At 44.8% G+C, this 27,695-nt stretch overlaps 1 protein-coding gene across 2 annotated transcripts in view; it reads right to left on the bottom strand.

Annotated features, from left to right (window-relative positions):
- Positions 1-27,695, bottom strand: part of TOX2 (TOX high mobility group box family member 2) — a 103,313-nt gene that overhangs the window by 21,054 nt on the left and 54,564 nt on the right. For both annotated transcript variants that reach the window (XM_087818546.1, XM_087818547.1), the window contains exon 3: positions 14,500-14,745. In XM_087818546.1, coding sequence (XP_087674672.1) covers positions 14,500-14,745 — 246 coding nt within the window. The remainder of the gene's footprint in view (positions 1-14,499; positions 14,746-27,695) is intronic.

The raw sequence follows: 27,695 nt of genomic DNA on the forward strand, positions 1-27,695 counted from the left end.
TTAGGCTCCACAGATAGATCCTCACTGATTCTCACACTCCTCCTATGAGGCAGGCACTAGGATGATTCCCATTGTTACAGATGAGAAGACTGAGGCTCAGAGGGCTAAGAAGCTTGCCCAGGGAGCGTTCTCCTCTCCTTCTCCTGACACCCGCACCCTCAAAAAATCATTTTCACAACTTTAAGGAGAGTTTTATAATAGAGGAAAGCCAGAGAATTTTATAATAGAGGAAAGTCAGAAATAGCCTAAATGTCTGCCAATAGAACATTGTTTACATTTACAATGAAGCATCCATTGTGACATCGGAATGTTATGCAGACACTAAAAATAAGAGCATGGCCTATAATTATGGACACGAAAATACATCCATTACAGACTTGCAGAAAAGTGGCAGGTCTAGAACAGACTAGAAAGCACAGGAGAAGGCACCATGTAATGGTCCCATTTATGTAAAGTATATGCGTATAATGCACAAAGATATGACAGCAAAGATACTTAGCAAATGGTTAGGTTAATCCTGGTTATTGTGGATGGTGCAGTTTTAATGATCTTTTATTTCTTTGTGTTTGCTTGTGTTTAATTTTTTTTTTTTTTTTTTTTACAATGAACATGTGCCATTTTTAGAAAAACCAATAATGCTATGTTTTTGGAAGAAAGGCATGAAAGATGTAAGAATTTCATGTCAAAATTTATAGAATACAGCAATGCCATACTCCGAAAAGATGTATAGCCATGAGCATTCTATTATTAAACAATAAACAACAAAAGTAAGTGAACTAAAGAATCTAAAATAAAAAATTTAAACATCTACAGAAAGAGATTAATAAACATTAAAGGAGAAATGAACAAGTTAAGAAAAAAAATAAAAGTAATAGAATTGAAACATAACTCTGATGGCTGGTTCCTTGAATAAAATTAATAAAGCAAAGTAGATAAAGCAATAACATGGATAAAGCTCTGGTAAAGAAACATAAAAAAAGAGAGAAATTGTAATATACAACTTTAGGAATATGCTTAGGGAATAAGCCTATAAAAATTATAAGATAATGCTGAATAGTATTCAATGGTAGTAACTGTATAAATCTCAGTGTAATAAACTGTTCATTTTATGAAGATGGCATAACCTGTATAATGATTATATAGATTATAGTATAATCTGTATTTTGATACAGAATTATGAGAAACCTTTCTTATAAAAAGAAAACTACAGATCCATTTCACTATAAAAATATTAAAGAAAAATATTAAGTTAAATAATAGGACATTAAGTCCAGCCTCATATTAAAAGTATATATGTGTATGTATGTTTCAATATGTAGGTATATATGCATCCCATGACCAGTAGAATATATTAATCTATTAATAAAATTCATCACTTCAATGTACTAAGGAAGAAAACCTATATAATCAGCTCAGTACATACTTAATAGGCATGTGCTAAAACTCAACAAAAAATTACAGGTAAACTGAAAGATTAAGAATTTTTTTAAAGTATGCTGAAGAAACTGACTTCATGCCACGGGTGGATTTCATTCCCATTAAATTAAGGGAGAAGCAAAGATCACTGGTCACTGAGCATCACCAGTTAGTGAAATCTGACCCAATGCAACGAAACAGAAAGCAATGAGTTACAACCACTGAGAAGATCTATATAGATGTAATTGCATTTCTAGAAACCCCCAAACCTCAAATTCTACTTAGCATTTGAGACAGTCAGGTAAAAATAAGTATGAGAAATACAAGGATTTCTTATTTATCACAAAAAGTTAGAAAACATGGTTGAAAAGTTCTAACCACAAAGCAATGCAAAAATATAAAATTCTAAGGAATAAAATTTATAAGAAATATGTTATAAGAAATTATATTTCTAAGAATATATTTCTAAGAGATATAATTTATAAGAAATATAATTATAAAGAGAGGCGAATTTATTTAAATAAATGGAGATTCACATTGTGTTTCAGAATAGGACAACCCATTAGTATGATGACATAAAATCTCCCCATTTTATTTTGTGGGTATAATTAAATTCCAATATAAAAAAGTAATGGTTTTGTCAAAGTGACTTAAAAATTTATCTGGAAGAAGAAATGAGTGAGATTTGTCAGAAAATAGTTGAAGAACAAGAACTTTAGAAAAATTGTATTGCATTAAAACATACTTTGAAGCAGGAGTTTAGACAGTGCAATAAGGACATAAGAAAAGACAGATAAAATAATGGAATAGTGAAGAAAACCCATGTAATTTTGAGTATATTTTTGTAGCATATTTATTTAGTAACAAATCAAGTCAGTGGAAGAAAGGATGAATTTTAAATAAATGATTTTGATAACCACTTAGCATTTGGAAAAATAATCCTAGAACCAATGTGATATTTTGTCGGAAAAGGGCTTCCAAAGTGTCCCACTGAAGGCAGAAACCATAAAAAAGAACACAGATTTAGGTACATAGAAAATGTGGAAAAGGTTTAAAATTAAAAACCAAAACAAAACACCATTAACTAGATGAGAAGGAAATAAGCTGAGAATAAGTACTTGCAACATATATGAGAAAAGGGATAATATTCTTAATAAAGAAAGAGCTATGCTAAATCAATAAAAATTCACAAATGCCCCAGTGGAAGACTGTGAAAGAAAAGACCATTCACAAGAGAATAAATTAAAATGTCCAGCTACTTTGCTGGATGTGACGTCATTGCTACAGCAGACTAATGAGGACTTGGGTACATGGGACATGACCACCGGTTTAGAAAATGCATCACAGAGTCAGTGTGGCCAAAAGGGGACTTGGGAGCATAGAGCACATGTCCGTGGCGGGAATCCCCAGGGAACTGACCTTGTCCATCAGTACTCTGGCAGATGGATTTCTTGAGGGAAACTAGAAAGGATATAGTTTTCCATGGGGGTTGGCAGGGAAGAAAAACAAAGGCAGCTCATACACAAAGTGTTTAGAGATAAATAATAGCATTGCTATGACTACCATGCTGAGCATTTTATAAGCATTATAGCATTTAATTTTCAAAACAACCCCATAAGGATTATTAACTTATCCATTTTACACATAAGAAAACTAAAGTTCAGAGGGGGTGGATAATATGCTCAGCGTGGCAAGTAGCTGGAGGAACTCATTTAAATTCAGGTCTCTCAAAGTCCAACACCAATGACATTAATTCTGGGAAAGCATTGACCCCTTTCAGCAGGGCAGGGGGCACAGAGCCACGATGTGAGTGTCCACATTAAGGGGCCACAGTAGCGGTCAAGCCCAGAAGAGTATTGTCTCCAGTGTCATTGGCTGAACACTGGTCAGTGGCGCTGGGGATACCTGCTTGGGTGGCAGCCTTCTGCCATGTGTTGGGGCACAGCGAACATGGTCCCTGCCATGTTTGGGTAATGGGAAGGTACAGTTCCAGTTTAGCATGATTAAGGTCCCAGTGGTGGACCCAGCGGTAGGGTGTGGCCAATTTGCTGGCCAACAAGTAAGAACATGCTAAGTTCATAAGGCAGACGAAAGGGAGCAGGGAAGAGGGGTCTCGTGTGCAAGGGCATGGGGGCCCGAGGTATAGGGTCCTAAGGGAGAAGAGGAGTCCTGTGGGGTGGGGAGTGGCCATCTCAGGCTGGCCCTTTGGGCCCAGATTCTTGGGTGGGGGCCCCTCTCTCTGCTGGGCAGTGCGTCTCTGGACAAGTCACTTGCCCTCTGAGTCTCAGGTACATCTCTGGAACCGAGGATAATTCCATCTCCCTCTGAAGTCAGTGGGAGGGTCAGAGGAGAGAAGGTGGACACTACTATAAGACAGAATAGGCCACACGGTCCCCACTGGCTTACTTGCCAACAGTGATGTAATAGCACTCTACAGTTTGTGAAGTGTTCACAGAGGGAGCATGTATTATTCATTCATTCATTCATTCGTTTGTCCACTTAGTCAGTCAGTCAGTCAACAAACTCTTATCAGGCACCTGCTACATCCCCAACACAAAGCTAAGCAGTATTTCATTAACACATTTGCTTCTCACAGCCACCCGTGGGTTAGACAGCATCTTACTTGAGGCTCAAAGAGACACAGGAATGGCCATGACCAGCCGCCATGGCAGAACAGGAGCCCCAGCACCCCAGGCTCCCGGGGAGGTGCCGTGGCGTGGACACCAGGCCGCCCCCTCACAGCCAGGGCCACAGCCCAACCCAGCCGCTGCGCTAAAACCTCCCACAGGGCGCTCCTCTCCTCCAGACGCTCCTGGCCGACGGCGCGTCGACACTCTCCTCTGAAGCTTTAACATTTAGATGAGTTTTATTTGTCTTGTTGGCTTTTATGAAGACGCCGAGTTCTAAATGGACAAAGCCGCAAGATGAGGGCCTGAGCGCCCGAGACCGACGTTTTCTCATCCGGCCAGAGCAGGGGGAAATGACTCCGATAGATCTCAAGTTTTATGTGCTCCAGCACTCCGCGGGGCCAGAGACGGCTTCTCAGCGATGCCGACGGTACATTAAAAGCTCATTTTCCCCAACATGGCACTGAATATGCAGTCGGAGCAAAGAGCCATTATCCCGGGCGATGTGGCAGCTGCAGCTGACGAACGCGGCCGCGGTTTTTCCCGAATCCCCCCACGACTCAGGAGCGGGCCCCAGGGGGAGAGGTTCTCTGCCAAGCTTGGCACCGTGCCCGGAATGAAAGTTAAATGTCTGGCCTTTGCAGCCTTCACAGCCAGAGGGTCACGACTCCCATTAGGAGCCTGGCAGGGGGTTGAGAGGATGAGCACCAGAGGGCGCCTAAGCTGTCCTAATACATCACAAACTGTCCTGCGAATCCCAGCAGAAGGGGTGGCATCGGGGCTGGGCAAGAAAGCCCAGGCAGGTGCCATGCCTCCTCCTCCCAGGCTTCTGCTGCTGTTCTCCTCTAAGGCTTAGCCCCAAGGCCACCGCCTCCAGGAAGCCTTCCCTGCTGCTACTCTCCTCTGAGCTCCTCAGTACTCCTCTGATTTCCAGTCCAAGCTAGCACCTTACGCTTCATGCTATGGTTACTTAGGAACTTGAATGGCTTGACTCAGAGTCCGATAAAGTGGGTCTCAATCCTGGCCTGATCGCTCCCTTGCTCAGTCATGTATTCATTCACTCATTCATTTGAAGCTTGTGCAGGTTAGATATGGGGCGCACAGGCCGGGGCGTGAGCATGCCTGGGTTCAAATTTTGGCGCCACCATGATAGTCATGTAGCCAAGTGGTTTACCTCCCTGTGCCTCTGATTTCCCCTCTGCAAAATGGCAACAGTGATGGTACCTCCTTCTCAAGGTGAAGGGTTAAATGAGAAACAAGCCAAAAGGGCTTACCTGGATGCCAAGCACACAATAGGAGCTAAGCAAATGTGAGCAGATTACAGCTGCAGATAATTCATCCATTCATTCAGGAAAAGGTCACCAAGAGGATATGGGGTCAAACAAGGTGTGGGCCTTGCCCTCCAAAGGTCAAGATAAGGAAACTGCGACCATGGTGAGCATGGGCAGTGTTCCGAGGGGCTGGCCTCACAGTTCTGTCCTTGGAGATGCTGCCAGCTCTTGCCTGGCACAAGGGTTGTGAGGCTAATGTGAGCCAAGTAGACCCTTGGCTGCCGTTACCTGTCCCCGTCCCCATCCCCCAGGTTGTGAGTGCCCCAGGACATTTTCAGTCCCCCAGGGCTTAGGCACCACTCTGCAGGCAACCTCCATTCACACAGGACATAGCCTGACGGGTGCAGAGAGCACTGGGCTTAGAGTCAGAGGATCAGGCTCAAGTTCCAGCTCTACTCTTTTTCTTGCTATGTGACCTTGGACAAGTCATCTCTCCTCTCCCATTCATTCAGTCAATACACGGACATTGAGGGTTATCCGTTAGGCAGGCCCTCTGCTAGATGCTGGTGCCAGAGACATGCATAAAGCAAAGACCTAGCCTTCAGGCTGCCCCAGGCGGGTAACACAGACAGGCTCTAAATGAACAACCATCTATTGTCATGAGTTCAGACTGATCCCACCTCTATTCAAATTTTTGTTTTACTGTCCAACATGGTTGTTGTTTTTTTGTGGTAATTTTTATTTATAAAAATAGTATATGAAAATATTATTTACCTTGATTACTGAGTTTTTTGGCACTTCCTTAAATTTTGTGATCAAGACTAGAGTCTCACTTTTCTTACCCTAGTCCCAGCCTAGAAGATCCAGACAACCTCAGAGAGGATACCTTCTGAGTTGGGTTCTGACGCAGGAATAGTTCACCAGGCTGACAGGGGGAAGAGCCTTTCAGGCAGAGGGAACAGCAGGCAGTGGTTCTCAACCAGGGGTGAATTCGTCCTCTGGGGGACATTTAATAATGACTGGAGACATTTTTAATTTTGATTTTGACTGACGGGGTGCTATAAGAGGCCACAAAGAGTGGGTAGAGGCCTGGGATGCTGTTAGGCGTCCCACAATGCACACGACATCCTACGACAGAGAATTATCCCACCCAAAATGCTGGTAATGCTAAGATGAGATGCATTATGCCAAAGCACAAAGGTGTGAAACCTCACAGCATCAGGCTAACTTAGGATGATTCCTTGGCCTCTCAAAGCCTCATTTTCTGCATCTGAAAAATGGGGATAATGGTTCCTATTTCAGAGGGTGAATGAAGAGAGGCAATGGCACCAAGTCTGTACACAGCAGGTGCTCAATAAATGTCTATGTCTCCTCTTGTCCACCTTTGAACACACTTCAAACTTTAGAGCAAACAGTTCTCAAAAGAGACAGCATCCCAGAGCTCCAAAGGAAACTGGGACACGGGAAAGAGCACATTTTGTTCTTCTTCGACCTTTCTCTTAGTGAAAACCACGAGGCTTATCTCTCCACAGACGCAAGCCTGTTCACAGGGAACTAGCCTGTGTTGCTTATCGCTGGCCTGAGTTTTAACGGGGAGTGAATTTTTATGACCGAATTCTAAACCTTTGCAAAAGCCATTTTTAAACTAAAAAAACGCTGACAGGTTCTTAACTACTATAGCTGCTAAATTAAGCATGAGGAATGGGGTGCAGGGGGGTGGGGGTGTTAGAAAGAAAACAAAAGTGCCCTGAAAGAGTTGGTGGAGGTAAAATAATGTTCATTAAAAATAGAAAAACAAACACACACACAAAAAAACCCTTTTGTGTTCAACTTCACACTCGTACATCATAATGTTCCAGTAAAAGGCCATTTCCCCCTGAGATAATAAAAGAATTGAATTTTTCCTTATCGGTCATCTATTTTTCTAGCTGAAGCTATTACTCCCGCTCTGGGGTTGCTAGGCAACAAGAAATATTAATAGCAGCTTTTATTAGCTTAGCTTTTGCAGCCGAGTACCAGAATGAGAAAATGGGAAACATAAATGTGTTACATAAATCTTTCAACCTTTCAGAGCCGGTGTTAGTCTCTGTTTTCATAATGATTTATTGAAGTGATGGTTCATTTATGAGAAAGAGGAGTGTAGGGTAAGAAAACGGAGCAGTCCCCTGAAGGAGTGTTTGAAAATAAATAATTATAGCAGGGGAGCAAAAGCTGTTTAAAGCCATTTTTCTGAGTTTTATAAAATGTAAAAAGACATATTTCTTTCGCTTACTGCCTCTGAAAAATGGGAGGGGGGAGGGAGTTTCATCTGGACTCCGCTGAATATAAAGAAATCTCTGGGCCTCTGGTTACCCCCATTTAGGGTCCTCAGAGGCCCATTTGGGAGATGAGCACTCCCAGTCCCTCCCCCAGAAGGAAATGAAACAAAAACATGGCACCCAGAAAAGGCCAGGCTGGAAGTACCTGGGGACCCCCTGCTTTACCCAAGATGGTCCTGCCCTTTGGTCATGCGCCGGCTAGAGTTGGGTCTGGGACCTTCTCCTCTTTGCGAGCAGAGGAACTATCACTCTGCTGTTGATCTCCAGCTCCCGGCCGTGACTGAGGTCCTGGTGTAATTAATATGCCCTCCTGCCCGCCCCCCGCATGGGCCCTCTCCCCAGTCCCAGCCACCTCCGTGTCTGATCCACCTCTGCCGCCCACCTCTTAGGCCTGCCCCCCATGGGGGACCCAGCCTGACCACTGCCCCAGCAAAGCCGGCCCCCAGCAGGTCAGACTGGACCAACGAGGCTGAAGCCACCCAAACGCTGTCAGTAAAATGAATCACTTAATAAATAGAGTAGTTTACATTTATTCGAATGCCTGCTGTGTGCCAGGCACTGGGTTGAGGACTTTTCCTATATCTGATCATTGAATCTTCGTAAGTTCCTATGAGGCAATAATATTGCCTCCATTCTGCAGATGAAGAAACTAAGGCTCAGGGATGGAGGGTAACAAATGGTGGAGCTGGGTTTGAACTTGGGTTGGCCTAACTCCAGAGCCGTATAGGTGATGCCATACATCAAGAAAATAAAAACACACAAAAAAGCAAAACTTTATCACAGTAGATTACAAAAATGGCTACAAATCCCTGCCTCCCTGCCATGCCCTTCTGCAATGCGACTCTTCTATTTCTCCATTCAAGAGGTCGGGTCTATTTCTCTACTCCTTGAATCTGGGCTTGACCATGTGACTTGCCCAATGGGACAACAGCAAGTAGAGATTTGAAACGTGCTTGCACATTGGAGCCTGCCCTTTCTTGATGCTCTTGGAAACCCTGTGATCATAGCCATGTGAACAAGCCCAGGCCACCATGGGATGACAGACCTGCGGCCAAGTCATCCCCATTGGCCCCAGCTGACATTGGCCAACTGCTGAGATGTGAACAAAGCCATCCTAGACCATACAGTCCCAGCCACGCTGAAACCTGACTCCAGAAATCAGCCAAGCCAGCCCAGTTCAAACGAACTACCTTGCTGACCCACAGAATCACAAGAAATAGTCAAAGTTCATGGTTTGCTTAAAGCTACTAAGTGTTGAGGTGGTTTGTTACGCAGCAAAAACTGATACAATCATAAACAAAACAAAACAAAACAAAATCATGCATTAAGAGCAATGAAATGAATAGGTTGGACTGGGGGATCTGGACTATCCCCAAGGTTTGGGAGTCTTTGGTCCCTTTTTCCTTAGACTTGGGAAGGGCTCTCCCTGCATCTCAACTTGTGAGAATCAGAGGTAGACCTAGTCTCCTGGGGGGGGAGGGGGGAAAGGGGGGAAGGAGGAGAGAAATTGGACCATAAAAGTAGAGAACAGAAAGAGAAGGGGGTAGGTTTTGGAGGGGATACTAAGGAGCTCCCAGAGTCAATACACAGGCTATGTCCCTGAGCTCTGAACCCTGCCCCCAGGTGCCAAGCCCTAACCCAGGCTCTCTCATGGGAACAATCTCTAAGGCAGGGGGTGAAGTGGCACCTAAGGTACTACCCAGCCCTCTCCCCAACAGTCTACCCCAGGAGACCAGCCTAGAGAGACCTGTCACTTGGCATGGGGGTCTCTGGGCCACAGCCCCTAAGCCTCTCCAAAGGACCAGTCCTGGCAAGTTGCTTTGGGACAGGGACTTAGAGCACAAAGGATCTAAAACTACCAATCTAGCACTCAGGGTTTTGATCCAAGTTAATAAGATTTGAAACCCCAGGCCAGTGGCATATGCGATCATGGTAGTAGAGGGTTTATCTGACCTCAAACCCATACACTTGTCCAGCAAGTCATAGCTGACAAAGCCATTATTCCCATTTTCCTATGTGTGAGTTTGCCAGAGTTGGAATCCCAATCTCCATTCCATAGATGGGAAAACTAAGGCTGGGAGAGAAGTGATTTGTCTAAGATCCCAGAGAAAGCAGACAGGAGTCACAGCTGGAGGAGAAGGTTTGAATGAGAGCTGTGTACCTGCCCTATATTAACTAAGGCTGCAGACTGGACCACACAGCTCCAGTCACCCACAGGGCTCCGCCTTAGGAAACCCACATTTCCCGAATCACCAGAATCCATGGCAGGTGCAGGGAGAGCTTGGCCAGACCTCATTTTCTGTCAGACCCTGTCTCCACCTGCTCAAGGCCCTCCCAGGAGCTTCTCTGATCTTGCCAAAGGTGTAACTTCCAGGGAAACTTGTCTGGGAGCATCAAGCTTTGTCCCTTCCCAAGATAATTCCTCTCCTGGGTAAACCAGGACTATAAGCTTGAACATTTCCCAAGGACGACTCCAAAATAAATTATTTCAGACTTACCAGAGGCTGCTTAATAAATTCCACTCTTCTAGTTTCTTTGGGTATTTTAGAAGCTGATTTATACATACAATATCTCTCTCAAAATGAGACAATCAACACAGGATAAAATTATTGAGTTATGAAAATAGGGGTCAGATGGAGGTGCAGCGCTTTAAATTAAACCGGCAAAATATATCTTTCATACTAAATTGACTCTTTTTGTCTTGGAAATGAATGTTTAATCAGTTAAGACACAGAAGTCGAGGGAGAAGCCTTAAGCATATTTAATTTTGTAAAGGGGCCCAGCTCCACTACTGTACAGGATTCCCACCAGCAGCCATACCTTTAAAGCAGAAGGGCTGACTCCCATGAAGGTAGGGAGGGTGCGAGGGCCAGGGCAGGGGACCGGAAAGAATTGGTGGCCTCTGGGTCAGAGCCACAGAGGCTCAGCATTAGTGAGATGGCTGTCAAATGCCTTGGCCTCACCCACCTCTCCAGGGACAATATTCTTAACACATCTCAGTCTGTGCAAATAGCATCTGTGGCATCCTGGCCATTGAGGCATCCTCTGTGTCCCCTGTGGTCCCACAACCCAGCTATTCCAGCCCTCAAACACCTGGTAAAACTGAGAGGTGCATGGCAGGGGACAGAGTTGGACTTGAATTGTTTTCTTTTTTTTGTTTTACTTAATAGCTGTGTCACATTCATTCATTCATTCATTCATTCATAAAGTACTTCTAGAACCTACTATATGCCACGCCATCACTTCCTAAAGGTGCCTCTTCTGGGTGCACATAGCACCATATACTGATCTCTTCAGAGCATTAATACATTTTCAGAAATGAAGTTTTCACCTGTCTCTACACCTGCACGAGGAGTTCTTCAAGGGCACCTCATAGACCCAGGGCTCAGAACAACAGCTGGTCCCTAGTAGGTGCTCAATAAAGGCTGCTGCACAGCTGATCACTGGTAGGTTGAAAAATGGCCCCCTAAGCACATTGGGTCCTAATCCCTGGAACCTATCAATGTTACTGTATTTGAGGGGGAAAAACCAACAGTCTTTGTGGGTGTGATTAAGTGAAGGCTCTTGAGATAAGGATATAATCCTGAATTATTCCTAATGCCATCACAAGCATCCTTATAGGAAACACAGAGAGAGGTTTCACTGACAGAAGAGAAGGTGACAGTGATGTGAAGACAGGATTTAGAATGATGTGGCCACAAGCCAAGAACATTGGCCACCACTAGAAGCTAGAAGCAGCAAGGGATAGATTCGTCCAGAGCTTTCAAAAGAAAGCTGACACCCTGATCTGGGCCCAGTGATACTGAATTCAACTTCTAGCCTCCAGAGCTGTGAGAGAGTCCATTTCTGGTTGTTTTAGGCCATCAAGTTTGTGGCAATTTGTTAGAGCAGCCACAGGACACTAACAGAGTCACCTACCTGGTCTGAGCCTCCATTTCATCCTTACAGTAATATCCACCTCCCTCGGTTTTGGGGAGCATTATGTGAGAAAACATCTGCAAAGCCCTCTGCATGGTGCTTGATTCCTAACAGGTGATGACACACATTCCCACATGACCCACATGGCACGCACATCCATCCACACACAGACACACGCCTGCTTCCTGCGGCTCAGACATATTTTCAGAATTTCTCTTCATGGCGCCTTGTCTCTCTTTGCCAGAGAGTTCAGATGGGTGGACATGTTCTTACCTGGTTTCCTAATCGGCCCAATAGCCCTTCCCTGGATGAAACAGTTTGGCTTATCTTTCATTACTTAACAAGGGAATATAAAACTCGATGGACCCTTGAAAACTCTGCCTAATGGAAGAATTAAAGCAATCTGAATTTGTGAAGCATCTTTAACATGAGCTCACTTGAAAGAAATCTGGAAAATGACTGCAAAGTGGCTGTTTGGACCGAGCCCAACAAAAGCATTTCCTAGGAGGAGCCATCAGGGGTCATCTTCGATAAACAGATAACTTCTCTTGAAGTGATCAGAGCTGTTATAACCAGGTGGCCCCACAAAGGTACCCGAGAACCTCTGCTGTTTGTTCCTTCAGCTAAATGAGACTGATGGCACACACTGCCATTTGGTTACAGCGGGAATTCACTTTTATTACTAATAAGAACAGCAAATATTCCCCAATTGTGTACTCAGTGCCAGACATTTGCGAAGACTTTACATACATTATCTCAGGTACACTTCGCGGCAACCTGGAAGTGGGCACTGTGATGGTTCCAGGACAAGGGAGCTGAAGTTTGAGAGCGGGGCCAAGGTCTAATGCAGGTCTGTGGGACACCAGAGCCCACACACTAGCCGCTACTCCACACGGCCGCCACTGATCACCAGCACCAAAGGCTGTGACACTGTGGCCCAGAACCACAGACAGACCCACCCCTGCACTCACAGCCCTGCCCTGGCTCATGTCAGCATAAATCCCAAACTGGGACAGTCTGGAGTGGGGGAGCTTTTGTTAGGAAATTGGCTGGCAAGCAGCTAAGGTCTAAGCATTCTGACAAAGTGGAATTAAAACCATGCAGCTGTGGTATCTTTAGTTCTCCTGGAGAGAGAGGAAGCTCAGGCCCTGCATTATTGATGGGCCCAAAGAAAATTGTTCCTCAAGAAATGGAGCATCAATTTCCATTGAGCCCTTTAGCCAGGCCTCCAACATTATAAATGTGGACCTCGGGTTGGCTTCCTCACTCCCCCCGCCTTTCTCTCCTTTTATTCCTCACCCAGATTCAAAAGGAAATGTGAGGTAGCTTACAAAAATACATTGAGTAGATATTTCTTTCTTTTTTTTTTTTTTTAAAGAATAGTGTATTGATTTTTAGAGAGAGAAGAAGGGAGAGGGAGAGAGAGAGGGAGAGAAACATCGATTGGCTGCCTCCTGCACACTCCCTACAGGGGACTGAGACTGTAACCCAGGCATGTGCCCTTGACTGGGAATCAAACTGGCAACCTCCTGGTGCAGGGGATGACGCCCAACAAACTGAGCCACACTGGCCAGGGCTACCAGTTTCTTTTTTAAGCAAGGAAATTTGGTAGTGATTAGAATAAACAATAAATAAATAAAACTCAATCAAGATTGTTAGACTACAAACTGTATGCCTGAAGGTCCCAGTCATCTAGAATTGGGCCACAAATTTGGCCGTGGACTCCGAGCAGCATCAGGAGAGGTAAACATGACCCGCCAAACTGCTACCCACCAGAGGTCAGGGAAGATGCTGGCTGCCAGCAGCCACCATGCCCGCTGCGTGGAAATGGGGCTGGATGTCCTGGATCCAGCCATGCCTGAGGCCCTTTGTCCAGCCCTGGGTATCTCAGTCTTCTTTTGCTTAAGCTAGTTTGAGTTTGGTTCCTGTCACTTCAGAATGAACTCAAGAGTTGTGACTAGTATACAATATGAACTATGAACGAAAAAAGCACAAGTAAATTACAATTATTCAGGAGAAGTGCTAGAATTCCCTTAAGGAGCTTTTTCTATTACACAAAAATGCTCTACTGGTTTTCTGTTGGTCTTGATTGTACAAATCAGCCATTAGGCTAAAAAAAAATTTAAAAATCATACATCTCTATAGCATGGGATTCAGGACCCTTATGATCCAGGCCCTGGGAACTGTTTCACCACCTCTCTCTCTCCTTGGCTTCAGGATCTTTCTCTCCAACCCAATAAAAAAGAATAAACCATATGACATATCCATGTATGAAATAAGCCCTCCTGCCTCCTGCTTTTGTACATGCTGTACCCTGAGCCTAGAGGGTCCTTTCCTGTCCTTTTCTGCCTGCCAAATTTCTACCTAGCCTGCGAACTTTAACTCAGTAATCACCGTCTTCCCTGGCAGCTGAAACAAGATACAAGATTTAAAAAATAATTTTATTTATATGTGATGTCTGGAATAGGCAAATATATAGAGACAGAAAGTAGATTAGTAGTTGCCTAAGGCTGGGGGTTGTGGGAGGGTTGGAAATGATGGCTATAGAGAACAGATTATCTTTTTGGAATGACAAAGATGTTCTAAAATGGATTGTATTGATGGTCACACAACTCGAATATACTAAAAGCTACTGAATTGTACATTTTAAATGGGTGGGCTGCATGGCCTATGAATTAGATCTCAAGAAAGCTCTTAATGAAACTTCAGATGAGATTATACTATTAAAAATAATACTAAAACAAATACCAAGATATCATAAACAGAGTTCCAGAAGCAAGCAATATGAAGACATACATTTCCCTCCATGCCCCCCCAATATTCTGCAGACCCCCATGCAAGCAACCAACCGAGCCCAGGCCCTGCACACAGCAGGGTCCTCATAAAGGTGTTAGCATTCTGCTTTCCCGCTGTAACTGGTGGACACCACGGTGGGTGACAGGAACTCACCGTGGGCAGCTGGCCCGACAGCAGGTGGCTGTCCTGGGCCAGCATGTTGGACACCATGATGGCCGGGAGGTCCATGGCCTGGTAGGAGTAGGCAGGGAGCAGTCCGTTGGGCGCGAGGCTGTGGCACAGAGAGTGGTAGCCGGCTTCGTGGTCCCCCAGGTGCAGGAGGGAAGGTTCTGGGAGGTTGGGAGGTGTTATTGGGGGAATCTCATAGTCTTCGTTGCTCTCGTTCTGGCTGTTGTAGGTCTAAAACATGAAAAGGGTACATCAGGGGTCAGTGTCACAGTTGCAGAACACTCTCGACAGCTCCGATAACAGCGACAACAACGGTGATAACAAATGTTTGGCAAAGGAGAGAGGGGAGGACCCCTCTGCAAGGCAGACAGTGGAGATGGCCCCCTGACCTGGCCAGACTCCTGCCCCATCCCCAGATGGGTGCTTCTCCTAGTAGAGGGTCTGCATACAAACACCTGCCCTCTGGGGAGGGGGGCAGCTCCTGTTCACCTGTCCTGTTTTCCCACAGGCCTGGCCTCCACAGCCACCGTGACTCCGTCGTGCCACAGCCACCCATCTTACAGATGGGGGATCCAGAAAGGAAAGTGGCTTATCCCAGGTTAGCAGAAACACTGGGGGACAGGGCTGAAGCATCCCGACTCCCTGCCTGGCGGTTTTCCAGGGCAGCAGGATGACTTTCTCTTATGTGCTCCCAGCACCCAGCCCGACCGGATTCTCTCCTGATCTTTCGCATCTTGGTGAATGGTACAAGCGTCCCCCCAGGAGCACAAGCTAGGAGCCTACTAGAAACCTTCCTTTCCGACCCTGACTTGCTCATGTTTCCCGCCTCGCTGCTCAGACCAGGACGCTCCAGTACAATGCTGAAAAGAAATGGTGAGCGTCCCTCTGCTAAAGTCCCCGCCCCGGCCCGGCCCCATGCGTTCCCTTCATCGGGCGCATCCTACTCATCCCTCAGCAGTGGTTCGGTTTCAGTGTCTTCCCTCATACTCTCTAGAGTAGGTCAGATCCCATTGTTCACCCCCAGGTTGCCCTGCATTTCTTCTTGGAAGCACTCAGCTCCTTGTAGCTAACTTCTCATATAATTGTTTCATGTTTAATATGAGTTCTGCTAGGACAGTCCTTGTATGTCCTGTTTTCTAGAACCTGGTACAAAGAGCTCAAAACTAGTTGAATGGATGAATGCCAAGTCCTAGGGCAGATGCCATAAGCATGCATCTCAGCATCTCGGCCTCCGCGACTGCCCTGGAGGGGGCGTTACTGTGCCTATTGTTCAGGAGGCAGTGTGGTGCAAGTGGTTGAGCCAGAGAGCCTGGGTTTCAATTCTGGCTTTTCTGCATACTAGCTGTGTGACTTTGGGCAAGTTAGTTAACCTCTCTGTGCCTGTTTCTTCATGTGTGAAAAGAGGATAATAACAGTATGTATTACAGACTAGCTATAAAGAGCAAATGAACCAATATGTGTAAATTGCTCAGGATACCGGAACCTAGCCAGCCCTCTCAGTGTTGGTTGTTATTGCTGTCGCTGTTGTTTGTGTGGAATTTCAGAGACGTTAAGGAACTTCTCCAAGGACACAGAGTGAGTAAACAACAGCTCATGCACTCAGTACCCTCCCTTGTTTTCCCCACCATGAATGTTCCTAACTCCTCACAACACCGGTCTGCGCACCATGGGGTGACGTCTGTCTTCAGACTGACCATGGACATGGGCCGGGGCTGATTTTCTTTAGATGGGACTCAGCCACCAGCATCACATAACTCAGAAAACAGAGTTCCCCGAAGCCTTCCCCAGCCCTGCCCATCCTATAACAAGACTCCCCTCCTCTCGTTCCCCTTGCAGCCCCTTGCATGTGCTCCCTATAGTATCATTACTTCCTGAAGTTATTTCTGATTCTTTACTTACTCTCTGCTACATCCCTTCCTCCAGACCCCAGATTCCATGGGGCAGGGGTTAAGGCTGTCTTGTCACCCGTGCCTGGCACATAGTAGGTGCTCAATTAGAAGGCGCTGAATGAGCACATGAAATAGGGGAGTGTGCCAGGCTTTAGGTTTAGACTGCACCCAGCTGTTTCCACAGCTGTCCCTCCTGACAGATTATAAGTCCCTAAGTGACCGACCTGTTGTTCATGTCTGTCAACTGCTACTTTCCTCTCTGCCCACCAGCACTCAGAACAGGTGCTGGCACAAAGCGTGTGCCCAGTGAACACTAAATGACTGCACAAGTCCATTCTTTTCCCTTCAAAACCAAAACTAAAACCTCAACACACTGGAAATGGCCCAATCAACCAGAAGCCTTTTGCAAATATAAGCATATGTTGTATCAAAATATTGGAATAACACAATGATGACAATTCATTTAAAGAGGCAATTAGCACTTAAAAATAACTAGACATGCAAACACTTGCATGCCTCCTTCAAATGCAATCAAATCCTAAATGCATGACACCTAAACACCAGCCAGTCCTGCTACTGACTCATACTGAGCACCTACTGTGTGCCAGGCACCGGACCCGGCTCTTCCACACACATTGTCCATTTAATCTGTATGAGTTCTGCAAAGAAGTGACTATTCTCTCCATTTTTCAGACAAATAAGATGAAGCTTAGAGAGCAGAGGTGTCACAGAGCCTGTGAATCCTGGGTGGGATTTAAACCCAGGTCTGTGACTCTGAATCCAGCATTTTTCCCACACTGAGTCAGAGACCTCTTCAAGGTTCCTGGTTCCAACTGAGTCAGAGATGGGGCACTTAATGGTGCCCAATTTGCTCTCTGGCGCCAGGGTCCTCATGAGAATGTAGAAAGAGATATCAAGTTGTAAGAGTTCTAGAAGCAAAAATTATTAGCAGAACCTTACAGGGAAATCTCTGGAAAGAGTTGTCTCTTCCCTTCCACCCATTTTCTCACTCCAATCACATTTTCACTCCACCATCCACCAAAACTGCTTGGCAAGGTCACCAATAACCTCTATGTTACTAAACCCAATGGTCAGAGCTCAGTCCTCACCTGGCCACCTTGACCTTCTCGGCAGCATTTGACATAGTTGTCCACCCCTCTTCTCCTGGGAACAAATATCTTCACTGGCTTCTGGGACACCACACATGTTGATCTTCCTAAATCGCAGGCCATTTCCTCTCCATGTCCTTCCCTGGTCCCATTCTTTCCCCCAATCAATGAATGGTGACATGCCACAGAGCTCAGATCCCAAACCTCTGCTCTGAACACACTCAGTCCTTTGTGGTTTCATTCAGACTCGTGGCTTTTAAGTCCCATCGGTGTGCTGCTGACTCCCCAGCTCATACCTCCAGCCCAAACCTCTCCATTGAACCGCAGTTTCACATAGCCCACTGTTACTTGACACTTCTGTTTGGATTTTAATAGACATCTCAAACTTAACGTGTCCAAAAGAGGACCTGTCCACCCACGGTCCTCTCTTCCTCAACTAGTGGCAAGCCCAGGCTTCTGGTTGCTCAGGCCAAATGCCTTGGAGCTATCGCGGACTCCTTTCTTCTCACATCCTACACCAATTTTATCAGGAAATTCTGCTGGCTCCATCTTCAGCGTAAATACAAAATGTGACCACTCCGGTCCAAGCCAGCATCCTCTTTACCCTGGATGACTGCAGTAGCCTCCGGCCTGATTTCCCGGCCTCACCCTTGCTGTGGTCTGTATTCACCCGGGGGCCAGAATTATCCTGTAAGATCATGTCGCTCATCTGCTCACCACCCTCCAGTGGTCCCTTCCCACTCAGAGTAAGAACAGGGTCTTTACAACGGCTACACGGTCAGTTCCCCCACTTCCACCTCTGTGCCCTTCACTTCCTTGACATCACCTCCTACTGTTCCCCTTGTTCATGCCACTCTGGCAAACTAGGCATGCTTCTGCCTCAGAGCCTTTGCACTGGCTGTTCCCTCTTTCTAGAACAGGCTTCTGTCACGTATTCACACAGCTCATTCCATCGCCCCCTCAGGTCTTGATTCAAACATCTTCTCAACGAAGTCTATGCTCACTGCTCAATTTAAAATGGCAAACCATCAGCCACGCCCTATTGCTTCCTTTTTATCAATTGTCATCTTCCAATATCCAATATATTTTGTCTACTTATTGTTTTTATTAATTATTATCTGTCTCTCCCACTAGAACATCAGCTCCATGAAGGAGGTTTTCATATGGTTTGTCACTGCTATATCTCCAGCTTCTTCAGCAGTGCCTGGCATGTAACGAGTGCTCCAAAAGTATTTGCTGAATGAATGAACAAATGATCTACTCACCAAATGCCAGAAGAAATAGTGGTAAGAAAATGAATGGATTGGCAGACCATGAAGATCCCCTCTTCTAGGAGGAGGTTTACTCTTGACTCTGGCCCAAGGGTAAGACACAGAGTATATGATATGGTCCCGCATTCCTCCTTCGCAGAACCGGTGCCCAAAAAAACGTAACTGACTGTCCTTTGTGGGAGTGAGTTGGGGAGCACTGAGGCAACGGCAGGGCCAGGAGGTGGGGGTTAGCAACATGCAAGGAAGCAGGGGCCTGGACCAGGCAGGCAGGGGTTATGAGGCTGCTAGAAGCACCTTGTTCCCCAATCCCTCCATTTGGGCTTCTCGTTTCAAATCAACTACAGGATGGCAAGCCGAGCAGAGCAACGTGGCTGTGACAGGAGGGGAATCCAGAAGGAGGCTGTCAGTCCAGGAAGAATGCTGGGCTGCCTCAAATGGCCTGTGGCTTTCCCCTTGGGCCAGAGAAGGGTAAGCCCTCCCCTAGAATTCCTAGGAGGAGGGGTGTTAATAAAATATTGAAGGCAATAACTCCTCAAGGCAGGGGAGAAAATGGGCAAAAGGGAGCCCTTTCTCTGTTCCTTGAGGAGATGGTGGAGAGGAAGAAATCCAAGAACATCCAACGGACCAGAAGCCTGTTGCAGAGATAAGCTCATGTTCTATAGGATTATCAGAATAAATTCATTCGCTTACCACAATAAAATAAAATGACAAAGGAATCAAAAAGTCAACCATAGGAAGTAAAGAATATATAAACTCTTTTAAATAATCCTTTCTGAAACAAATACACAAAAAGCTGAACCTCGAGAATTAAAAGTAAACCCAAGAGATTTCTAGGAGTGGTGAGCTGAAAACCCACTACAATTTATATTAATTCAAAATAGCTGTTCATGAGGTGACTGCAGGATTTAATGTGACAATTTTATAAAGATTCCTAAAAAGAAGAGGTGTAGGATTATAAATTTAATAATGATCACAAACCAAAAATCTAGAGGATTTCAGCTAGAAGCTGTGCCTTTTCCTTAAAGGAGAAACTTCAGATACTGATCAGTATTTACAATCCAAGGAAAATGTACATTTAAATACATTTGTTATAATTTCTTAAAATTTATTAAGGTAAAATTTACATTAAATAAAATTCACCAGTTTTAAACGAACACTTCAGTGGCATTTAGTACACACGAAACACTTTACAATCATTGCCTCCATCTAATTCCAAAACATCCCATCGTCCCCAAAGGAAACCCCATACCCACTAAGCAATTTCTCCCTATTTCCTGCCCCCCTCTGGTGACCACCAATCTACATTCTGTCTCTGTAAAGTCACCTTTCCGGACAGTTTGCCTGTTCTGGATATAAACGGACCCTGTGATATGTGACCTTGTGTGTCCAGCTTCCTTGGCCGAGACAGCGTTTCCGAGGGTCATCCCGCCGTAGCGCACCAGCTCATCCATTCACCCGCTTAGGGGGAGGGAAGCTGCTTCCATCTTTTGGCTGCCGCGAAGAGTGCTGGTTTGAACAAGTATGTACATTTGAGTCTCTGTTTTCAGTCCTTTTGGGTGTATAACTAGGAGTGGAAGTGCTGGGCCACATAGTAACGGTGTATGTTTAACTTTTTGAGGAGCCGTCAAACTTTTTACATTCGCCAGCAATGCATGAAGGGCTCCAATTCCTCCTCATCCTCACAGACAAACACGTGGCTCCACTGTTTTCATTAGAGCCACCCTAGTGGGTCTGAGGTGGTGTCTTGTTGCGGCTTTGGCTTGTATTTCCCTAATGACTAAGGATGTTGAGCATCTTTTCATGTGTGTCTTGGCCATTTGCATATTTTCTTTGGAGAAATATCTACTCAAGTCTTTTGCCCATTTGTAAATTAGGTTGTCTTTAAAGAAAGAAAAGAAAAACATAGAACCTAATCAATCTAACAAAATCTGAAAAGAAAAAAGATAGGAATGAACTATGAAACAAGATAATAAAGAACCTTCATAAAATGACAGTACTAACACTAAATATTAGTAATCACAATAGATATTAATGATTTTAATTCCCTTATTAAAAGATAAAAATTAATATTTTGATTACAATAAATGAATCCAGCATATGACATTTATAATAGTCATGTGTAAAATAAAATGACATGAAAGGTTAAAAATTACCCAATTAATCAGGCAAATAAAAAGCAAAAGTGGGAAATTTAATAACAAATTAAGTACAATTCAGGGCAAAAAAGCATTAAAGAAACCAAGAGGAATTCTTAAGTTGACAAATGATATAATACAATAAGAAGAACTGAAAGACACAAATTTTTATGTAGACTAATAAACCACAGTAATATAAAATGTAAAAAATTGTTAGAAGTGCAAAGAGGAGTTAATGAAACCATAAACACAAGACACTAACACATCTCTGCAAAAATGGACAAATTAATCAGATAGAAGAGTTGAATAACGCAGTGTACCCTCTTTATTTGTCCCAATATTGACAGAATACACAATATTTTCAAATGCCTATGGAACAATTAAAACACATGATCATGTGCTAGATACACAGATCATTTCAAACTTTCCAAAAGGTTGAAATGATATAGACCACACTCTAGGATCTAAATGTACTAACCTAGTTTTTAACAAAATACAAAGAAGGTAGAGAATGAAGGAGCAGAAAAACGGAGGGAGGCAAATGCTCCTAAATACTTAGGTGATTTAAGAGCAATCTTCTAAACAGCTCTTGGGTTACAGAGGAAATCACAACTGAAATTCCAGACAATGGAAACATTGCCTGGCAAAACCTGTGAGAGATGAACAATGGAAAATTTATAACTTTTTACCTAAGCACATTTATTAGGAGACAAGAAATACAAAATAAATGAACTCAGCCCTCAACTCAAGAAGCCAGAAATAGAGTAACAAAATAAACCAAAAGTCAGTTGAAGAAAGGGTAATAAGACAGAAAACAAATTTTAGATAATATAAGGAAGAGCTGGGGTTTTTTTGAAAAGATTAACAAAATAGTAAACCACTAAGAAGGGGGAAAAAAGCAGATACCTTAAAAGGAATGAAAATTATATTGGTTCTCTGAAAGTCATTGAGAATTCCTTTGTAACACAGTATAAGACTAATTTACATAAATGTTTATTACTTCCAGCTTAATTCTGTTGTTTAAATCTTCTAAATGACTATTCATCTTCTCTTTCTGCGCGATCCATTGGTGTTTGAAAGAGGTAGGTTAAAAATTTCCACCATGATTGTGATTTTATCAATATCTTCTTGTATTTCTGTCCATTTTTCTTGCTTCATATATTTCAGACCCATGTTGTTAACTATTTACAAATGAATGATCATCATATCTTCTCGGAGAGGTGTAACTTTCACTATTCGATGATTCCCTACCTTATCCCCGTCAATGGTTACCGCAAGGTTCTCCGACGGGCACTTGGGCTACCCTGTCCATCTCCCACCCCAACGCTGTATAAGAGAAAGGCAGGAGATTCACTGGGGGGCTACAGGAGGGCGACTGCACTTTTCTCCCATCCTGGACCCCTGCTTTCAAGTCAAGTGAGAACGGCCCCAGTAGCACAGCTCGTGGGGACTCTGAGTGCAGCACAAAAGGGGAAGGGGCACCTCACGCCCTGGCAAAGCCCAGTGAGGAAGATCTCAGAAGTCAACTAGTGTCCCCAGAGTTGAGAGGTTTAGGAGGACACAGCCACTGGAAGGTTTTGGAAGATGGGAAGATAACTGCAGCTGCCTGAAGTGAAGAGACTGAGCGGACGGGAGAGGCAGAGAGCGATCTGCATGTTCATGGGTTGTTAAGCAAGGAAATGTGAGTTGCTGTGGGCAAGTGAAAGCTAAGGAAGGCAGCCAGCTGAAGGCATCTAAAGGGTCCCACCCAAGACAGTAGCCTGATAGGGTAGAGGGACCTCAGCAGAAGGAGGTATGTCAACAGGTGTAGAGTGACCCCCCCCATTCAGTCTGCCTCATGGAAAAGAGCCGGCACGTGAGAGCCTGCTGTAACAGCGGGCACCGGTGGTGGGCCATCAACAGTGCTAGTCGGCAAAATGTGACCCAAGTCCTTTAATCCCAACCCACTGCCCTGATCCCAGAGTCTCCAGCAGCAGCAGAGGACCACCCCCGTCCCCACTGCAGGTTTCCGAGGCCAGGAGCTGGGAAGGAAAGAACATGGGGTGGACCTCTGTTTTCTTGTATCCTGTGGAGTCCAGCCCACTGAACAACCAGTGGAAAAACCTTATGTTGACACAGGACTTTGGGGTTCCAAATGCTTTTAAGTATTTCAAATCTTTTCTCCCCAAAGGCTTGAAGATTCTTGGAAGTCATAATCAGAGAGTACTATTGTTTCGACCTGTAGGAAGAATGTTGGCTCTGGAGTTAGACTGACCTGGGGGAATTTCAGTCCTGACCCTTACTTGCTGAAGGGCTTTTGGCAAGTTATCCCACCTGCTTACTCCTGACAGCTGAGAGAATTATGCGGGGAAACAGATGTGAAGATACATGAACAGAAAGTCAACGTGATTCCTTCCCCGCAACGCAAGGAGGGGGAAAAAAGACCTGGGATGTAAACAGAAGTGTTAAATGTCTTTTCCATTTTGGAAACTTGAGGTTCAAAAAGGCAAACTGACTTATCCAAAGTCACATGAATAGCATTAAGGAAACAAGGACAAGAAGCCCTGACTATCTGAAGTCAGCGTGTACTCTACACCAGTCCTCATCAGCCCAGGATAGTCCTGGGTTTTGCCTCTTGTCCTGGAGTGATTTTTTTTAAAAATATGTTTTTATTGATTTGAGAGAGAGAGAAACATCGATTAGCTGCCTCCTGCATGCCCCCAACTGGGGATCGATCCCGCAACCCAGGCATGTGCCTTGACCGGAAATCAAACAGGTGACCTCTTGGTCCATGAGACGATGCCCAACCAACTGAGCCACACCAGCCAGGGCCTAGGGTGATTTTTAATAGTGCCCTCTAAAATCATCCTGGTTTGGACAACAAATAATATGGCCACCCTACTATGCTACCATTTGAACGTGTAAAACCCACACCCTGTATGAACATCTCAGCTAAAGAACTGTCCTTCAATTCAGCGTTTTCTGACTGTTTTGAAACAAGGAAAATGGTACCTTATCCAAACCTGAAACCCTGTCCACTGGAGCAGGGCACCCAGCACTGTAACTTCTCATTATGTGTACAGTGATTTTACAAATTCAGTGGGGAATGAAATGCAATTTTGTCAGGCTCGTCTGTGTCCATAATGACCGAGTCGAATTAATCATCTTGGATAATACCCCTGTGTCACCCGTCCCAGAGATGTTTAATAGAATTTTTCTGATTCATGCCTCGCTGTGCATCAGACCTGGGGTATTGCCGCACTTCTGAAAATCAGTACAATTATGCCTTCTTGTTGGGCTATCATTTTCCTGGTCTAAAAAGGCTTCTTTAAAAAAAATAAAAGTCCATACCATACATAAATGAAATGGGAGTGGAAAAGCCATGCTGTTAGAATTACATATGGATTCTGGGAGAGGTGGGGGTGGGGAATGCAATACTTCTGTAAGCCTTTATTTACAGGCAGATCCTCACAGTCATGGTAATATGGGAGAAGGAGGGCATATAATAACCTCCCGTTGCTGAGAAGACCCTGACGTGCTTGGATCAGAGCAGACAGAGGCATCATAATGGGACAATGACAGGCATCCCATTAGACATGAGTTTTGTTTACTAAAACTGTATCTGGAACAAACATGATAATCCCCATGTGTTCTTGTTCAGAAAATAATCTGAGTCACTTTAAGGTTCAGACAGGTTTCCAGACTGATATACCATGGAGGGGGGAGGTCCAGAAAAATGAGTGACTGGGGGTGGGTTTCCTTCTCTAGGAGGAAGCAATCCCAGCAGAACTGAAGGAACAAGGCTGGGAATAACTTGGGGCACAGCACTGGAGTAAGGGGGGGGGGTGGCCTGAGCACCAGGCAGTACCCCATTTTACAGACAAGGAAGCTCACTTTTCCAACTGCCTCTTTGGCACTTTCCCTTAGATGTCCTAGAGGAGAGGTCAGCAGAATGTCTGCACAGGTCCAAATAATAAATCTTTCTGGCTTTGTGGGTCATACAACTATTCAACTCTGCCTTGTAGCATGAAAGTACTCACAGACAACATTTAAACTATCAAGTGTAGCTGTGTCCCAATAAAGCTTTATTTACAAACAATTAGAGGCCCAGATTTGGCCAATGGGCCATAGTTTGCAGATACCTGTCTTACAGGTGCTTTTTCCCCCCACAGAACTTTACCATCTAACAAGCAATATACTCAAGTTTTATTTTTATATTTATTTATTTTATTTATCTTTATTGTTGAAAGTATTACAGGTGTCCCATTTATTCCCCATTAACCCCCTTCAACCTTGCTTCCATCCCCTCCCCAGGCCTTCACCCCATTATTGTCTGTGTCCATGGGGTATGCATATATGCATATAACTTATTTGGTTAATCTCTTCCCACCCCCACCCCGCTTCCCTCTGAGATATGACCAACTGTTGCATGCTTCAATGTCTCTGGGTCTATTTTGTTTGTCAGTTTCTTTTGTTCATTAGCTTCTTCTTAAAGAAGACCCTTTAACATTTCATGTAGTACTGGTCTGGTGGTGATGAACTCCTTTAGCTTTTCTTATCTGTGAAGCTCTTTATCTGACCTTCAATTCTAAATGATAGCTTTGCTGGGTAGAGCAATCTTGGTTGTAGGTTCTTACTTTTCATCACTTTGAATATTTCTTTCCACTCCCTTCTAGCCTGCAAGGTTTCTGTTGAAAAATCAGCTGACGGTCTTCTTGGAGATCCCTTGTAAGCAACTAACTGCTTTTCTCTTGCTGCTTTTAAGATTCTCTCTTTGTCTTTAACCTTTGGCATTTTAATTTTGATGTGTCTTGCTGTGGGCCTCTTTGGGTTCCTGTTGTTTGTGACTCTCTGTGCTTCCTGGACTTGTAAGTCTACTTCTTTCACCAGGTAGGGGAGGTTTTCTGTCATTATTTTTTCAAATAGGTTTTCAATTTCTTGCTCTCTCCCCTCTCCTTTGCTTGAAGTTGTCCCAGAGACTCCTTACACTATCTTCATATTTCTGGATTCTTTCTTCTTTTTGCTTTTATGGTTGGGTATGTTTTGCTTCCTCATGTTCCAAATTGCTGATTTGATCCTTGGCATCCTCAGCTCTACTGTTGATTCCCTGTAAATTATTCTTCATTTCAGTTAGTGTAGCCTTCATGTCTGACTGGTTCTTTATCATGTCATTGATGATCTCACTAGTCGGTTCCTCCCTGAACATCCCAGGTTCCTTTCAAGCTGCTGCCCAGCGCTGGAGCTTAGAGGGAGCGCGTCTGAGTGAATCCGTGAGGGCCCTTTAAGAAGAGCTGCCTGAGACTCCCGCACGCAGCTTTCACTCACTCAGGCACAATCCCTGCTGGTTTTTACAGCCCAAAGTTGTGGGACTTCTCTTCCTGGCACTGAAACCCTGGGCTGGGGGCCTGATGTGGGGCTAGGGCCCCTCGCTCCTCCAGGAAACCTCCAGCACTGAAATATCCCTCCCGGTTTTAACCGGCGGCACCAGGTGTGGGCCCGCGGCCATGTCTCTGGGATCCAGCACCGATCCGCCCGCATCTCCGACCCTCCTACCGGTCTCAATGCTTCTTCAGTTCCCTGGTTGTAGGACTTCTGTTCAGCTAGAGGTCAGGAGGTTCTGAATGGTGGTTGTTCTGTACTGTAGTTGAAATTTGATGTGGTTGTGGGAGGCGGTGGGTACGCGGTTACCTGCGCCGTCTTGTTGTCTTTCTATACTTGATTTTTAAAGTACGCTTATTGCCTGTTCCCTTTACTGGAATATAAACTCACTGTTTGGTCACTAGTTATCCCAAGGGCCAAAGACAATGCCTTGCACTGTCCCTAATAGGCCTTCAGTAAACATTTGCTAAATAAAATAATACATGAATGAATAATACAGGTTTTGGACTACTGTGTTCACAGTTATATCCCCAGCACCTAGAGCACTGCCCAGCACACAGTGAGTACTCAGTAAATATTTTTTGAATGAATGAATTGATAAATGAATGCACAAATGAATTTATTGATGGCTGCTGTGGCACAGGGCTGGGTGGGCCCTGTACCACCTTCCCTGTAAGCTCTAAGAAGTCAGAGAAGGTATGAAGTGGCCTTCCCCTCAGAGATGCTGTTCAGTACAAAAATATTCTAACTTGACTCCTGAGGGCTTCCTGGTTCCCTGTCTTCCTCATAGAAATCATCTTCCATGAAGGTCTGAGTCCCAGCTATGCCCCTGATGAGCTGTGTGACCTTGGGAAAGACACTGCCCCTTCTGGGCCTCAGTGACACCACCTGTGAAAAGAGAGTTGGACCAAGGGATTTTTAATTCATGTATGTGCCACTGGTTTGCAGGTAAACAGCCAGACATGAGGCAGAGCTGATTTTAAAAGCATTTAAAAATGATGAGTAGGCTCTCCAGTTGTTTCCGTGCTAAAATAGCTTCTGGAAAAAAATTATGTCTATTTGCAGCTTTTTTTCTTTTCCATTTCCACCTTTTGAAAACTACAGAAGTAGCATCACCTAAAAATATGCCAGGCCAGCTGCTTGGGGATGAAGGTGCCGAAATTCTCAGAGACTGGCCTTTGTGAGGTTCTGTGAATCTGGGCTGAGCAGGGAAGCCTCCAGTCCACAATGCTCCAGGGACACTGCCCTGCTCAAACCCTTCCAAGGCTCACTGCCTTCAGAACAGGGTTCCAGTATCTGTTTGGCAACTGAGGCTTCTTAGAGCAGATCCTGCAATGTCACCTGACACCAGGCACAGTGAGCCCACTACAGCCTCCAGACACTGCATGCTCTGGTATCACCAGGCCCCTGGGTGTGCTG

Source organism: Miniopterus natalensis, chromosome 7, assembly GCF_054644295.1.
Source record: "Miniopterus natalensis isolate mMinNat1 chromosome 7, mMinNat1.hap1, whole genome shotgun sequence".
Classification (NCBI taxonomy): Eukaryota; Metazoa; Chordata; class Mammalia; order Chiroptera; family Miniopteridae; genus Miniopterus; species Miniopterus natalensis.